The sequence below is a fragment of the Pseudorasbora parva genome, chromosome 13 (genome assembly GCF_024679245.1).
Source record: "Pseudorasbora parva isolate DD20220531a chromosome 13, ASM2467924v1, whole genome shotgun sequence".
NCBI classification, from domain to species: domain Eukaryota; kingdom Metazoa; phylum Chordata; class Actinopteri; order Cypriniformes; family Gobionidae; genus Pseudorasbora; species Pseudorasbora parva.
The window spans coordinates 3849492-3867254 of NC_090184.1; the positions used below are offsets into that span (position 1 = coordinate 3849492).

General features: G+C 38.2%; 1 protein-coding gene across 1 annotated transcript; it reads right to left on the reverse strand.

Moving 5' to 3' along the window:
* Positions 1-496: 496 nt before the first annotated feature.
* tgoln2 (trans-golgi network protein 2) lies at positions 497-15183 on the reverse strand. Its single transcript, XM_067412972.1, has 4 exons — positions 15025-15183; positions 11271-12055; positions 11090-11173; positions 497-1114 (listed from the first exon to the last, which is right to left on the reverse strand). The coding sequence occupies exons 1-4, from the start codon at positions 15071-15073 to the stop codon at positions 1112-1114; spliced, it is 921 nt and encodes a 306-aa protein (XP_067269073.1). The 5' UTR covers positions 15074-15183; the 3' UTR covers positions 497-1111.
* Between the last annotated feature and the right edge of the window lie 2580 nt (positions 15184-17763).

Consider the following 17763-nt stretch of genomic DNA (forward strand, 5'->3'; position numbering starts at 1 on the left):
TCTGATGATTAATATTTTTTTTTATAACTTGTGATTCTTTTTTATAATACTTTGATGAATAAAAAGTAAAAAAAAAAAAAAAAGAAGCAAATGTTTTAAAAATAGAAATCTTTTGTATCAACAATATACACTACTGGTCAGTCATTTGGGGTCAGTCTTTTTTTTTTTTTTTTTTTGAAATAAATCAATAATTTTATTCAGCAAGGATGTGTTAAATTGATAAAAATTGATAGTAAAGGAGATTTATATTATTTGAAAATGTTTTTATTTTGAATATTTTTTTTAATATTTATTTTATTCATCAAATATATTCGGCAGCAGAACGGTTTCTAACACTCATAATGAATTCTCATAGGATGATTTCTGAAGGATCATGATCACTGAAGACTGGAGGAACCATCCTGAACATTCAGCTTTGATCACAGAAATAAATGATAAAATTGAAACCTCTGTATTTTTGATCAAATAAACGCAGGCTTGATGAGCAGAAGAAACTTCTTTCAAAAACATTACAAATAGTAATGTGTCCAAACTTTTGGCCTGTAGTGTATGTATATGTATATATATATTTGTTGAGGGACTGAAAAGGGCCAGAGTGAATCTGAACTGAATGGCCAGAAGAAAATATATATATGATTTATACATCTGTAGTCTATGCTAAACTCTAATACTATGATAGAAAGTGCAACTCACATGCCATATAAACAATCAAAAATCAATCCGTTTCCCACAAAACATCAACATATACTTTAAAAAATATACATAATTGTCTCCTGTATTACACAATTCGTCCAGGAATAAAAAAGAAAACGAGGAAACTCTACGACGGCTCGGTAATTAAATGGAAACAGAGGCCACAGAATCAACCGACATCCAGCGGGACAGTGAACGTTATTTCTTTATCTGTGACACTGAATGAATGAAGTAATCTCAGACCTAACATTCCTGACGTGCTATGAGCGGATGAGGAGACGACATCCATGTCTTTTAGTGAGCGTCCCGTACAGCGAATATGAGTGTTAATATATGCCGCACACTGAAGATTTCAAGTTTCAAGATCACAGTTCAAATGTTTCGATTCATCCTCTTCTGACTCGTCTGGATGATTTTCTCACTGGAAAACAGAAGACAAAAAGACAGAACAATTTCATTTTACAATGCAAGAAAATCACAATTTGCAACAGATGTTTTCTGTATTCTTTCATTAACTCTGGTCAGTTATATAAGCAAAGTCAGATGGTTGTACTTATGATTGCATTTAAATCATATAACGTGCTGCAGTTTAGCCTGACAAGTCAGATCCACATCAAGATGAAGGTTGTGTCTGAGAGCACACCATTGACAGCTCAAGCCGAGAGGCGGATAAACGGTTGTCTTTCAGAGTCCCTCTGCACGTGATAGGATAGCGCTACACCAACCAGAGCAGTGAAGAAGTTGAAGCGGAGCTAGTTAAAAGATTAAACTTTCGCCGTATCCGGTCAAAAAAACTCCTAACACATCTTCCCTTCTTAAAAATGACTTCAGTCCAATGACTCCAGAGTCGATTCGAGAGACCGCCGTTCTCCAGCTTCTTTGTTTTACAAGTAGCAGAACCGCCACAACTCAGCCATCATTATGTTAAGCCCCGCCCACAGACTCTATACATGATGTGATTGGCCTGACCAGAGTTTGGTTTTTCCAGCTCGCAAGCTAACGGAGAGTTGCTAGACGCCCTGACTGGAAATTACATTTGCTTTCACTAGGGAGCGTCCAGATTTCTAGGCTAGTTGCAGTTCATAATTATGTTACATTCTGCTTTTTACTTACTTGCCATAGCCGAGTTAAAGGTGCAGTATGTAACTTTTCTGTCCATTACAGATCGCCTATTCAAAACAAAGGTGTAGTTTGATGACACCAAGTTTGAGCTCAGAGTCTTGGGACGTGTGTTCTTCACCTCACAGCCGGTGGGAAAGAATCGGGATAGGACTCGAGCAGAACTCATGTTCATGATGTGATTATTAACGTTACTGTAGTGTGAAGCAGAGCAGGACCGAGTGTTGAGGAGCTGAATGATCTATGATCGCGGCGGTATTTTGCCATTCTTCGATGGAAGTAATGGCGCTGGGGAACACTAGATGAGATTCGTCTGATATGAGGTAAAAAAAATAACACAAATACTGTTGTGTTTCTCACAGAAAGCGATCGTTTCGTGTTTTAAGACACCAATGTGTCTCCACAAGCCACAGGGTTTAATATGGATTCGTATGCCTGTGTGTTTTTTACACCCCATGTATTATACGAGCAACGGTTGAGTTAAAAATCTTCATTTGTGTTCTCCTGAGGAAACAAACACACCTAAATCTCGGACGCCCTGGGGGTCAGCAGATCAACATCACAGGCTCCTTTTTGGGTGAACTATCCCTTTAAGTCTATAGGAACCTAATGTTTATTAAAGTAACATCGCCATCTACTGGCCTGGCAGCTGAATACAGAGATTTAGTCGTTATTTCTTTTGTAACAAAGGAATGACATTAAAAAAAGGATTTGGGGATTTAAAGTTTCAATTCACCCTTTGCCGGGATCTGACCAATCATAATCCACCATTTTTGTCCGACAAAGCATCAAGCAAGTTCGTAGATTAATGTCGCTGGACTTAAACTTGAGAAACGGCGTGTACTGAGTCTGACGTCATTCCTTCTGAAGCTCATTCATGTTTATTTGATACTATAAATGAACTAGAAGGAAGAGATTATGGGTTCACGAGCAGCTTTAACTGAGGCGCTACAGTGACCTGTAAACACACATTAAAGAGCCACAACACACATTTATTGTTTACATTTCTTTAAAAATTGACAATTTTAGAGTTGAGACTTTGTTTTTAATATTATAAATAACCTGCTCTGTCCTGTCTGTCAGTATCCTCTTTGCTCTGCGATGTGTTTTTCACTGTGTAAGAACGTGTGTGTGTGTTTGTGTGTGTGTGGCTTGTTGGACATAGCAACAGTAACTAAAGGGGGCGGGTCTTTGCGAACGGTCTGTCAAGGAGTCACTGTTAATTTTGTTGATTTAACAAACAAATAAAATAAAAAAACATGTTAGTATTGTTTGTATCACAGTTCAATTCTTTCTTTTATGACACATTCAATGTTAAATAAAAATACTATAATTTTCAGCAGTTTTGAAATGATGACAGTGAATATTGCCTCATATTTATTGAAAATGTCCAACAAGTCATGGGGAAAAATAACGTTCTTAATTTCATATTAAATAAATAGCACTATATGAAAATAAGTATCTAACAATGAAGATACATCTCTCCATGATATTTGTGTATTATTAAGAGTTTTTTTTTTTACTTCATTTTTGCTATTTCACACCAAAGGTACAGTTTACGGTACAGTTTCTGTGAAAATCTGTGAAACTGATAAAGATAGTGACCCCTTAAATTCTCTAAAACATCAGACTTCACACTACATACATACATTTATTTATTCTTCAATATGGTGTTTTACAACAACAACAACAAAAAAACATTTTAACCCCACACACATACACATACACACACACACACACACCTCTAATACCCAATACTGAATTTAACCATAGAAAGAAGTGTCAAAAAACAAGGTAAACACTCTTCATTATATCATATATCCAGTGGGAGCCTAGATAAGATGATTTTCCTCGTTCTTCACAGAAACTCATTCAACCTCCTACAGGGAGAGGAAAGATTGCAGAAAGACTAAACTGTTAAACATATGACAACCAGCATCTGGTTATGGTAACTATTGACGTGTTGCTCACGCTATAACACTGCCTATTATCTAACAATGAACATCTCTGAACTCTTTCCCCGTCAGCGTTTTTAGAATAAAAAGTTGCCAGCCACCGCCAGGGTTTTTGACAATTTTCACAAAAATGTAATAGCCCATAGAATATTTTGTTTAATGAATATCTGTGCAATACATCAAAATAAAGAGCTGACCCTCTTCTTTTAAACACAACAACCTGTTTTATTCTAGCTTCATGCATTCCTTTTTTATGAACACTTGAATATGGGTAAGTTTCATAAAAAAACCAACATTTTGAACGAAAATCCCGTTTTTGTAAAAGTTTCCAGATCAGATTCAGGGATGTTCTTTAACTGTAATGCACTACAGAAAATACCAGTACTGACTAGATTCCTGAGAGGTCAACTAATGCGTTAAAATTAGGTTTTACAACAAAAAAGGCAGTCATTTCGCCAATTTACCAACGAGTGTGCTTGAGGAACTGAACAGAATGCGGTTGAAACTATGGGTCGCCTCACGACACGCGGCTCTTCTGCATTCTTCTCTGGAAGTCTAAGTGTTGCAAATCATTTCCAACAGCTCTGAACACACACACATTACGAGCAGGGCCGTACCCACCATTGAGGTCCCCGAGGTCCGGACCTCGGTAATTCTCCGAGGTGTACATAATAGAAGTTGCAAACTAATAGCCTATTAAGGCGGCGTGTACAAACAGGTGTTCTCGCCTCACGTATGTTTCAATTGTTTCCAATGGATGCGCCGCACTTTTCAATAGCGCCAAAAGCTGGCAGGTTTTGTCCATTTTTACGCGTTGAGCACCCAGAGTTCAACTTTGGGTGAACATCAATGTCCAATCACAGTGGAGGAGAGGCGGGACAAATGCCACAACCACCAACCGGCACTTCGAACAACGACTGATGTTTGACATCACAACACCGCGAGAGCGCTTAATAATCAGGGATGCAAACTAATAACGACCTGATTTTCTTGGAAGCCTTCAGTAAATTTACATTTACAACTTTGTTTTTACCGATACAGACGAAAATGAAAAGACTGCTTCAAACAAAGCTCAGCTTTGAAAAGAGAAGAGATACAGGGCAAGAGAAGGAGACTGGGGAAAAAAGAAAGAGAGAAGATGATGGAGATGAGACAGAAAGAGCAGGTAGCCCACTGTGCTCAGAACAGAAAAAGCATTCGCCTACAATATATTCCTACACATAACGTGATCATTGTCTGTGAAATCCAGCTAAAGTCTCATCATCTAATATTGAGATTAGGAGCATCACATTTTGATTTCACTCATTGGTTATATTTTCACATTGATTTCTATCTTTGGCATGATCTTACTCATTCAGCATTAAATATATCAAGGTTATACGTTCAAATAATGTTCTTTACATAATGTAAATCACAAAAATTAACTTTAGCTAGGTTTTCAAAGACGGATTCACACATATGTCGTCTTTGGCTCAATTTAACAACAAAACTGATTTTCTGATTTTCTAATTTGGAGTCTATTTTTTTTTTGCAACATTTAACCAGATTCTCATTTATAAAAAATCTGTAGTCTTCTTAAAATAATTTATCCTGCACACTGACGTGGTTTTAAAGCAGTTAGCTGATTCTTTGATTTTCTTATGTCTTAAAATGCATATGTAAAGGAGGGAAATGTTTTTTTTTCAAACCCTCCAAAATTCATATTTGGACCTCGGTATTTAGAAAATCCTGGGTATGGCCCTGATTACGAGGTTCCTCTCTATATCACTGCACGTTTATAAGGCGGTCACACAATGATTTGGTGGACAAAAGCTTATCAAAAATTAAGCACTTTTGTTAATTATATTAGTGTTATAATTATTAGACCTCCGTTCATCTTCACACACAGTTTAAGATATTTTATATTTAGTCTGAGAGCGTATGCAAGTGTATGCACACTATACTGTCCATAAAACTTGAATCAATACGCTGATTCATAATCATTCGAATCTTTGTTTGAAGATTTAAAACAAACCTGGAAGAGAAGACAATGCTGTTAACGAATAAATCATGAATCAATGCTGAATAAAGTCGTAGTTTTTGTTATTTTTGGACCCAAATGTATTTCTGATGCTTCAAGAGACTCTAATTAACCCACTGATGTCTCATATGGACTACTGTGATGATGTTTTTATTCCCTTTCTGGACATGGACAGTATAGTGTGCATACACTTGCATACGCTCTCCGGCTAATGAGGCTCGGTTGTCGGTCAAGAAAATGTTTAGTTTTCGCCATCCCTAATTCTATGGGCTATAAAAATTTTGAGTAAATTCTCAAAAACACTGACGGTGGCTGGCAACTTTTTTTTTAAACACTGGCAGGGAAAGAGTTAAGAGTCTGAAATAGATGTTGCTCAATCAGGAAATAAAATACACGCTTTATTTCCAAACTAATGCATGGGAAACTGAATGTTTAATGTTTAATATTTCCTCCATAATTACATACATTAAGTATATTTTTGTGTTGTGTAGGTTAGCTGTGTCGGAAGCAGTGCACACACCCACACCAACGATTTCCATCTGTAGGAAATAGTAAGATGGCCGCTTCAGTGCTTCCAGTGGCTTCACCCGCTGATGGCAGTCATTTATATAGATCAGAAACATGTTGATCGCTAGCCTGGATGCCAGCCGAATTTAGCTCCGCCCACAACATTCGGGCAATTCGGTCTGGACTCAATCCATAGAGGAGTAATTATGCTCGAACAGAAACTGTTCTGACCAATCAAATCGTCAGGGCGGGCTTTATATATTGACTGACAGATAACAACATAATCATCCACATCACCAAAGAGCACATGGGTTCGTTCTAATCCTAAACAGAGAACTTGTTCGTATATGCATTCACCTACTATTTCTCTCAAAAATGATGATGGTGTTAGTAAATACTAGCCTAGAAATCTAGACGCACCCTAGCGGCAGCAAATTTAATTTGCCCGCAAGTGTCGTCTAGGAACTCTCAATACCCTTCTGAGCTGTATTCCTCTCAATCTGGACGGGCCAATCACGCTGTGTATAGAGTCGGCGGGCGGGGCCATAATGACGACGGCCGAGTTGCGTTTGCGTGCTTCTAGTAAACACAGAAACTGGCAAACGGCGGCGGTCTTTCGAATCAGCTTTGACCACGACTCTGGAAGACTTGGAGTTGAGCTTTTCTCTGAGAAAAGAACAAAGAACGGCACTGAAGTCATTCTTAAAAAGGGAAGATGTGTTCTGAGTTTAGCCGACCGGATACGGCGAATGTTTAATCTATCACCTTCGTTGCTCTGGTTGGTTGTAGCGCTATCCTATCGCGTGCAGAGGGAGTTTGAAAGACAACCGTTTATCCGCTCCTCAGATTGAGCTGACAATGGTGAGTTTCCAGACCAAACCTCTTGATGTGGGTGTGGCTTGTCAGGCTAAGTAAATACTCCCTGTATCCTTAAATTATTTTTTACAACATCGGCAAAGATCGTTTACACTCATCTTCTACTACTTCTTCCAGCGTGCGTGCAGTTGAGATCTGTTGTGTCGTTCTTTTTGAACTAATCTTAAATATGTTTTGGGAACAGCGAGTTGTCTCAGAGAGCGATTAATTTCGTGTTGACGGTGCATCCACTACAGGCCATCGGTTCTGGACAGGATCTCCTGCACTCAGTCTATGGGGCTGAGAACGAATGACTCCTGAAGACTCCAGAGGTGAACTAATCAATTCTGTTTTCGGGACTGCATGCATTGCATTGGGCTGTCACGGCCCAGATCAGACACTGATGACAGAACTAACGACTCAAACCCAAAGACAGGAGAGGTGTAACGTTACTAATCTTTCCAGGGAACAGACTAGGGGTGCACCGATCCGATATCGGCCGCGATACTGACGACAAAGCTGGATCGGGGATCGGAAAAACAAACAGTTCCATTGGCCGATCCTGGTGTTTTTTTGTTTTGTTTTTTTAATCGCAGCAGAACCCTACGTCATTCGTCAGCTTCCCGTGTGTCGCGTGCTCGAAGAAACATGGAGCGAGCCAGAGAGTCGGATGTGTAGAGATATGTTATGCTTACCACGCCAACTAGTTCATCTGTCGGCAATAATACTACCAATTTAATCCAGAAACACCATGTTAAGGAGCACGCTGCATTCCTGCAGCTCAGTAAAACTAAAGGAGTGGACAATATAGCCCAGCAGCTAACTTTGCAGGATGCAAAGGATTAATTTAGTGTCAGTGACTGATAGTGGATAATGCTAATGTAATGAACTGACGGTAACAACGCGCTGTTGACGCTCGCGCATCTTGAGGAGAAATCAAAAAAGCGCCACTCACACATAGTAATTGCGGTAAACATTAAAAATGTTACGTTTTTATCTTTATAACATATTTTGCTGAACGAGATTCACAGACCCGAATCCGTGAAATGATCTGAACTTCTCACTACTATGCGTAGGCCTAAAATAATTATAATGGTATAATGCAGGTACACCTTTTTAAAGATCAACAAACTTTTATTTCTATTTTAACTATTTAACACTGAAAACAGAAAACACTTTAAATATTCAGAATAAATGAACAAAACAACCAAAAACAATAAAAGCAATGGACTCTCAGTCTGTTAACAAACAATGCCTTTGAATAAATACCAAAAACAATAAATAAAATGGATGAAAACTGCAACGGATGATTGTGTTTTAGGCATATTAGGAGTGGCACGGTTCACAAAACCCACAGTTCAGTTCATATCACGGTTTAGGGTCACAGTTTTCAGTTCTGTTCGGTTGTTGTTGTTGTTTTATCTTTTAATCGTTAACACTCCAGAAATGTATTTCAGCATATGAAATAGGTAGGAATTGGTTAAAACTTTTTTTCCAAATTTGTTTTCTTTAGTACTCACTATCAAGCTAGAATACCGGTACTGGTAAAGTTTAAAATATACTTTTGTTTAATTTGGTAACAAGCTAGTTATATTTATAAGGCAAAGAAAACGGGTAGCATCATGTTTTTCCAATAACATCAGTTATACTGTGATGAAGATGAATGTCGTGTAAGATTCATAACATATACTGTGTTTTGCATGTAAGAGTTTCCATGATGAAAGCATTGTTGATTAGCAGCAGCTAAAGCTAACTTAGCTCTAAAAAATGTTCCTGGATGCAGGATACTAGCTTTACACATGCATTGTGTTATCTAAAGTTACATTTTGCGAAATTCAACACAACAGCGATCAACTTGAGCTAAGCATATCGAGTATTTATCATCTCTACTAATGGCTAAGTGTATAATATTGTAACTTTATGCTAGGTAATGTTATGTTAGCTATATTAGGCAGCTTCATGTGCTAGTGATACATGCTTCATGAAAACATAAACCGAAAAAAATGTATAATCAAAATGAAAAATGACCTGTCCAGCAGAAATACAGCAGCAATGAGTCGTTTTTCAGGTCCCTCAGTTCTCACCATCGTTGAAAAGCCACGCAGATATTTACTCGCATTTGATTTCTTTGTTTATCCAAAGACTTTCTGCGCATTGCCTTTTCTCGTACGGTCTTCCTTTTTTTGCATTGTTTGCCTTCGCTGACTGCAAAACCCTGCACTGTGAGTTTTGATTGCTCTTTCTCTGCCATTATTTTGCCGAGGTTTCTTGCCTCTTGAACTGCTCGAATCAAACGAGCGCGCGCATGTGGGCGGATCCTGTAGCGAAAGCGGTGGTCGCCATGGTAGCAAGAGAGAGTGACAGTCGCCCAAGCCAATCACTTGTTTCGTCCCGAATGAAAATAATGAGCGGTGTTTATTGCAGATTAAAAAGTCTAGAGTCACTCGATTTTTATACTCTCCTTTTCAGAGTACTTACATTTTAATTATGTATTGACATATAAAGAAAGTTTAAACAAATTTGGACAAAAGTGTTTTAGATCAGTCCTACCTACCCTAACTTTAATTGTCCACAATTTATGATACAGTATTTAAAAAAATGGTTATATCATGTAATCATGCACAAACTGAACTTGACTTGACCATCTCTGAGGAAAGCTAGGTGAGATTTTGATACAGCGAGAGGGAAGACATTGATGACAAAAGGAGAATGCGTATCGCTATCTCTACAGGAACTTATGTGCCTTTTTAGCACACATTTGCAAATGTAAATTATCGCGGTCGTAAAAATTATCTAACTAATTTTATTTATCGTGCGATTAATTGATTTATTGACTATCACGACGCTCACTCATACGTCATTTACGCGTCGCTCAACATACGTCATTTACTCCGTTGCTCTGATTGGTTGTAGGTCTATCTAATTGAGGTCTTTCCTGGTTCGGTTGAAACGACCAAATAATCACAGCCCAATAGACCATTTTACTGTTTGTATACAATGATGACGTAGCAACATATGCGCGCGCATTTTGGCAACAAATGTCAAGCTACGTGAGCGGATTAAGCAACACAAACCGAGAAAGTTATTTTAAAAAGTTGACTTTATCAAATGGTGTTCGGCTACCAGATCCGTGTACTATAGTGGAGTGGATAGAAGACGTTAGCAGATGGCCAGATATACAGTGGTCGGATATATACGTATTTAGTTGAGAGACCGAGCGTGTACACCCGAGACAAGCATATAAATCACTGGATGCTTATGAATACGTTGTCTGTGGGCATGTACAGAATGTCCAATATAATTTTCTACATTTATTCTTATTCTTCACACAGACATACATTTATCCTTTTCCTTACATTTTTTGTTGTAATTGATTCGTATGTGTTGACACACTTCTGTTTAAAGTTTAATTTTGTAATGCTATAGTACTTGCTTGCATACATTTCTCAGATGTTATTTTGCAATTAAACTATTAATAAAATCATTACAAATGAAGTTGATAAGTACTGTGATTATTGATATGATAATCTGGGGGTGGGGGTACAATACACACCAGTGGCAGCCAATGTTGGAAGGTTTATTATAAAGCATTAAGTTTCAAGTGCAGTAAATGTTTTACAAATGTAATTTTTTTATGCGAGCATTTTTATGTCCTCGTTCCAATCAATGCATTATTCGCCTGCAGCCACAGGTACCGCCGGTTCTTCTGAAACGGCCGTGATCCTGTCGGAATCCTATAAAACTTAAGCCCATTGGTGGAATAGCGATTAGTGCAACCGAAAACGCAACTCTTTGATCACGTGGGCTGTAAAAGGGTCTATGGAGCATTAGACTCATATTCTGACAAGAATTGAGTATGAACACGTCAGGCTAGTTGATCGCATGAATGAAATGTATTTTTGAATATATTAACCCTCTGTGTGTGCATATCGCTACTTACATGCTGGTCAAGTTTTTGATAATCTGCGGTTTTGGGTCTCCGTGTGCCTCTTGATCTCCGGCCCTCAACGACAAAAGCAATTATCTGCAGGAGAGGGCGAAAGGAATTAGAAGTCATTGCAATTTTGTCATCTTTAAAAAGCACCAGTAAAAACTGAAAAGCATCTCTGTGGCGCACTCACCTTACGCTTGTTGTGATTGGCGATATACAGCACCGCCACCAGGATGATGGCACAGACCAGATAGGCGAAGAAGTGGCTGCTCTCTGCGTTCTCCTCGAACTGGCCAACCTCCTTTTGCTTTTTGTTACTGCCCAGGTTCTCAGTTTTGTGGTCAGCTGTACCCTGGTCCTCTGACAGATCAACATCATCGTCTTCATCAGGGTCGCCCTCTTGATTGTCTTCTGTAGGGGTCTCGGGTTCGGTCTGATCATCTTCATTTCCATACTCATCTGTATTTTGGTCATCTGTGGATGGCTTTTTTTGCGTCCCTTCCTCATTTTTAGCAGGTTTAGCGACTGTTGGTTTAACTTGTTTTCCTTCAGTCGTCTTCTGTTTTATGTCTGTCGTTGATCCATCTGTGCTATCATTACCAGGGTTGTTGTTTTTGTCAGCGGCCGCTATATTTTTGTTGGGTTTGGTGAGCTGCTTTTCCACACTTTCACCTTTCTTTGTCACAGCTCCATCAGCCGTTTCATTGAGTTTGGTATCATTTGCTACTTTAGACCCGGGTGGGTCTCCTGAACCACCTCCGAGAGCTTTAGGGTTGGTGTCTTTGCTGTCAGTTGTTGAGGTCTTCTTATCTTCATCTATGATTTTATCTGCATCCGCTGAGTTTGAAGCCGGTTTAGGTGGATCACCACCAGCTGTGTTTGCCGCTTGTCCCAGCTTATTGCTTTTTGTCTCAGTTGCTGTGACCGGTTGTGGATGTGCCACTGTGGTCGTTTTTTGCGACGGAATAGTGCAAACTGAAAAATACCACAACAGCGAATCACAATAAAATCTTTGGCCTAGCACACAGTTACATCGCACTATTCTTTCACAAACAGCAATATTTTCTTAAACTTTCAACAGTTTAAGAATGGGTTTGAATTGGGTAACCATGACTTGTACAGGATGCCACTTCAACACAACAGTGAATACGAAGGGAACCTGGGGTGAAAATTATTTTGCATTGTCTGCTTTTAAGGCTACTATAATTAGTAAGGTTAATCCTAAACTTTATAATTGCCTTCAAAACCACAGACCAGAATCCATCTCTTATGGCAGAATTAAATAGGAGAGGGAAGGAAACATGGCTTGGTTAAAAACATGTAGATCCCAATAGGAAACAACAGGCTTTCTTTAATGGAGGTTATAATTAAATTGAATTAGATTTTATATTTCTATTTCCAGAAAGCTTAGTTAATTTCATTTTGATATTTTTCATGCAATTTGTTTGGAGTTTTTTATTTATAAATTTTTTATCTAATATTATTTTAATAATCATATGTTTCTTGAGCATATGAGAATGATTTCTGGAGGATCATGTGGCACTAAAGACTGGAGTAATGATGATAAATTCAGCTTAGATCACATTTTTTAAATCAAATTTTTCTTTTTATTCTGTAATATATTTTGACTACTACACATAAGCATAATTTAAGCCGATAAATAATTTATTTAATTAAAAAAATATATATATATATGGAATATTGGTTTGATAAAGAGCCAGTAGCTCTTGTAGAACAATAACTATTAAATTAAAGGCACAATATGTAAGATTTTTGGATTAAAATATCCAAAAACTACTAGAACAATATTATAGCCTATATTTTGTTGATTAAATGATCCCAAATGTTTCCAAGATGTTTAAATCCAGAGAAATAAGGGGGTATATAAATAATTTTAACCAGGACCGTGTCCGTGTGTCGCCTATCAATGACATCATACCCGCGTTACCCTCGGTTTTATTTTGTAGAAACCCTGGAAACACCAAAGATGCTTTAATATCTGATATCTTAAGGCATTATACCTGTGTTTTATTAGACAGGTGAGCAACTGTTTGGATCATTGATGGACAGAAATGCGGTAACCCATTTTCTTTTATCGAAGTTAGGTCATAATCGGCTTAAGACAGGTATTTTTTGCCTCTTACCCCAATTTTAGGCGGCATTAACCTGCTTTCTGACGGCTTATTGAAGTGCGCATGTGTGTAATGGGTAAAAAAACCTGCATACTTAAAAGCAGATTTAAATGCATCTAGACAGAGCAAGTGTTTCGCATGAAATAAGGACATAGATCACAACTGCAGACTCTTAAGACCAAGAAGATTGTAAAATCTGTTCTTATCTCATGCAGCAGAAGTAGAAGAGGTTCAGTCAAAACGCTGCATCTGGAACTGCATGAGGGATAATATGAGCCATAAATCTCCCGCTGACACGGTGCCAGCTTTATTTAACATCACAACAGGCATAACCTTTGGAATACTCTGAGTCAGATACGGAAATTATTATTTTTGACGTCACTACAAGGAAATAAAACAGCACTGCGTTACCACACACATACACACACACACACACACACCACACATACAAGCCAAATCATACCTGACCTCTAGCGGCGAAATTACATGTTACAAATATAGCTGCAAGCAGCCATTACCGGGGCAAAGTGCAACAGAAGCAAACAAAGAAGCTAACAGCCGACCAACTGCAAAAATGAGTAAAGACATTTGGAGACAATTTTTAAGCAAAAATGTTGAAACCCCAGATTAATACATTGAGTTGTATAGACTCAATTACATGGTTTGTTTAATTATAGCGCCACAAATGTGTCATAAACACACCGAAATGCTGCATTTTGCCTCAAGTCATGCTTGTGATGAGACGTACCAAGTTTGGTTTGAATACAATAAAGCGTTGCGGAGATATTGCCTTTAGTGTGTTTTCGCAAGCGCTACATAAAAATTGTTCGCACGTTTCTCGAAAACGATTAGACAAATCAACTTGAATCCCATAACTTTTTCTCAGCATGGTCTGAGGATACTCTGGTTCAATTTTCGTGTAAATCGGACTTACGACCTAGGAGGAGTTCGAAAAAGTTGGTTTTCGGTCAATTAAAAATGGCAGGAAAATTTACATAATGGAAAAAGACGTCATATGATGCAATCGATTCGGCGTGAGCAAAGGAATCAGAGGAAAGAATAATTTTGTTTCTAGCCATCATGGTTCAAAAGTTATTAGCATAAACAATAGTGGAACTTTGGACAGTTGGTGGCACTAGAGGGAATGGTTTAGAGACTCCAAATTCAGTTTGGTTACTATTGGTAATGACCTCTATCAGTGTACCAAATTTCATAACTTTCCCACAAGCGGTTCTATGGGCTGCCATAGACTCAAGAGCGGAAGAAGAAGAAGAAGAAGAAGAAGAAGAAGAAGAAGAAGAAGAAGAAGGATTTCAAGAGGGACTCCACACCTTCGGTGCTTGGCCCCTAAAAATTACATATAGTGCCTTTAAACCACAAAAGCTGTTCTGGAGGCTTGACACAATAACTAAGACACGTCAAGTTGGTTTTTCCTGTAATTTGCTACCCATTTATTAGTTTAAACTGATTCACAACAAAACACAGGATAATAAACATACATCGCGACGTGTCAACGGCCTCGACATGACGTCAAGACACTCCTTTAAATGTGTCCAGGAGCAGGAATGGGTTAATACAGTGACATTCTTGACCACCTTTGCAACAAACCCTTTGCTGTCAGGATTTGCAAACGTGGAAAGAAATTTCACATTGTAGATGACTTATTAGCTAATAGCTGTTTAGTAATCGAACAGATTTCTGAATACAGTGAAAGGATTCTCATGTAAACACGTCCGGAGCTTTAAACAGTGTGTTAGCCATTCCCACAAACATCATCTGACTTTGCAGCATAACTATAAAACACGAACTTACCCAGAGAAAAGCAGAAGACAACAAAACACAGCGTTGTTAATCGCATCATGGCTTCGGTCAGTGATACGGTAATTCTGCGGCACGAGGGGGTTGACAGACGGTGAAAGCCAACGCAGATCCGGTGCAGCGAGCGCAGCGACTTCCGTGTTTACACAAAGAGCGCCGTGGGCAGATACAAAACACGGACCGGACGACAAACACGGATCTAGTGAGTTAAAGTCAACGCTGATTATCTGTAGAGCTAATCGTTTACATCTTTGATTTCTAAATACGTAGGCTACCTAATTAGAAATAATGTCATAAATATAAAAAATGCTTTTATATTTGATAAATTAAAGGGATAGTTCACCCAAAAAGGAAAATTCCCCCATGATTTACTCCCCTAACTCATCCTATGACTTTCATCTTTCAGAAGAATACAATCAGTTATATTAAAAAAATACTGGCTAATCCAAGCTTTATAATAATGGCAGTGAATGGCTGTTTCTGAAGTCCATAAAAGTGAATCCATCCATCATGAAAGTGCATCTATCCATCAACTGCTCCACGTGGCTCCGGGGGTTAATAAAGGCCTTCTGATGCATTTGTTTCAGAAAAATATCCATATTTAAAACTTTACAAAATGTTATCTCTAAATCTAATTGTGTTCGCATGTTCACCAGAGACTAGTGTGTGGCGTAGGATGCAGGCGTAGCGTAATAACCGCTGCAGACGCGGAATAGCAGAGGATAGAGCAAAACAAAACTTATATTCTCACAGAGCGTCCTATGTCATAATTAAAACATTTTAAATAATAATTAATTAAACATTCCTTTGTTTTGTTTTGTTTTGTTTTGTTTTGTTTTCCACAGCATAAGGATGGACAATAATGTGTCACCAGATCAGGGAAGTTTGCGGAGTGGCTAACTAGCATAGACATTGCTGTATCGTTTGTTTTTGTTTTGTTTTGTTCCCATTATTCACACAGCATATGGGTAGACAAGTGTCAAATTGACATGTGTGATTTCTTCAGTGATAGCTGTCAGGTCATCTTGAATATGGTGGGATAGGTTTAAAAAGTCTAAAGACTAAGAGCACTAAATCAGTTTGCATAATTAGCTAAAATATCTACATATGCTTTTTAGATTACAGATATTTTTAGATTCAATATCACTTTTACATATACAATTAATTTATTTATTACTGTATCCTTGTGGAAAACTTATAGACATGCATTGCCAGAGCATCGTTTTAGATTATGTAATAATTATAATAATTAATCGATGATGATAATTAAATGAAAATTAATGATAATAATAATAGTAATAATTGTCTAAAGAAAGTACAAATTATATTCATGTATTTGTTGATATAATGAAAGGCACACGTCTGGACTGCAGAGGGCAGTGTAAGACCATGATTTTGTCAAAAAACTTTAGTTTGCTGGACTATATGGCTAATTCTGACTACACTACACCCCCACATTAACAACACACACACACACACACACACACACCGCTCTCTTAAGAATAAGAGCCTTTCAATTAGGCTGTGCTAAACTTCAAATGCTTCAAGAAATATGAATGTGATCTGTCAGTTGTTTTTAATTAATCATCTCATTCATGAACACAATGTTGGAGCCTGAGAGTGAAATGGTTTTAAAACTGATTGAACTGCAGCTCAAAACTCCCAGCATGCATTGACAGGACTCTCGTGAGACGTTCCCGCTCCTCCTACAGGAGAACAGAACAGACTCTGAATCCAGAATGAGCCAGGCTCCGTCTACACACACCGCCAAACTGTGAAATAGGGCTTGAGCGCGTTACTGACAGAAGAAGACCGGATGTTCGGTCCAGCGGATTTATAATGCTTTCTAGTGTCTCTACCACAGCAGATGTCCTCTTTAATCTTAATAACGAAACTCGATGCTTTATGTTTCTCCAAGTCTTGTGTTTGAGTTCTTAAAGGAACAGTTCAGCCAAGCATGAAACTTCTCTCATCATTTACTCACCCTCATGTCATTCCAAACCCGTATGACTTTCTGCCTCAAACATGTTTTATGTTTTTTTGTTACTTGGGAAAGTCTAGCTTTCACATTCGGCCTGATATTTGCTTGTGTGTTCTGGAGAGGAAAGTCACATGGGTTTGGAACAACATGAGAGTGTGTAAATGACCTCTTTTTTGTCTTTTTTTGTGTGTTGTTGTTGGAAAAACCACCACATAAAAACTCCTTTGTTTTCCTCTTCCCCCTTCAGACAACGTGCGTGAGATTATCTTTTCCAATGTAAATATGTTCCACAGCAAAACCATTGGCCTAATCTTTATCTTGTATGACCTTAACGACTGCCATGAATAATTTGTTACAGCGACCAAAGATCTTGCTCAACATGCAAATCATGTTAATGTTAATCAATGTTTTAGACGAAACCCCTGCAGCCTCAAATACTCCTAATGATAGTCGTGGCATTTAGTACTGAATACCATCCCTCTTGCTCTTCATCTGCGTTTCCTTCTTTAAGGTCAAATGGTCGTAAATAAAACATTAAGAGGCAGTCTTGCGCACATCGCCGGGTGAAACCTGTCTTCACCAACTGAGACGCGGACGAATGTAATGAGTGTTGATCAAGATATCAATGAATATGTTAGCAGCAATTCACTTACGGTCACTGTAACTCCATCACTGCGCAGAATCCCTTCCAAAAATAACCAAGACAGCTCTATATTTACATTGATAAAAACGCATTTATACATGTATGAGAA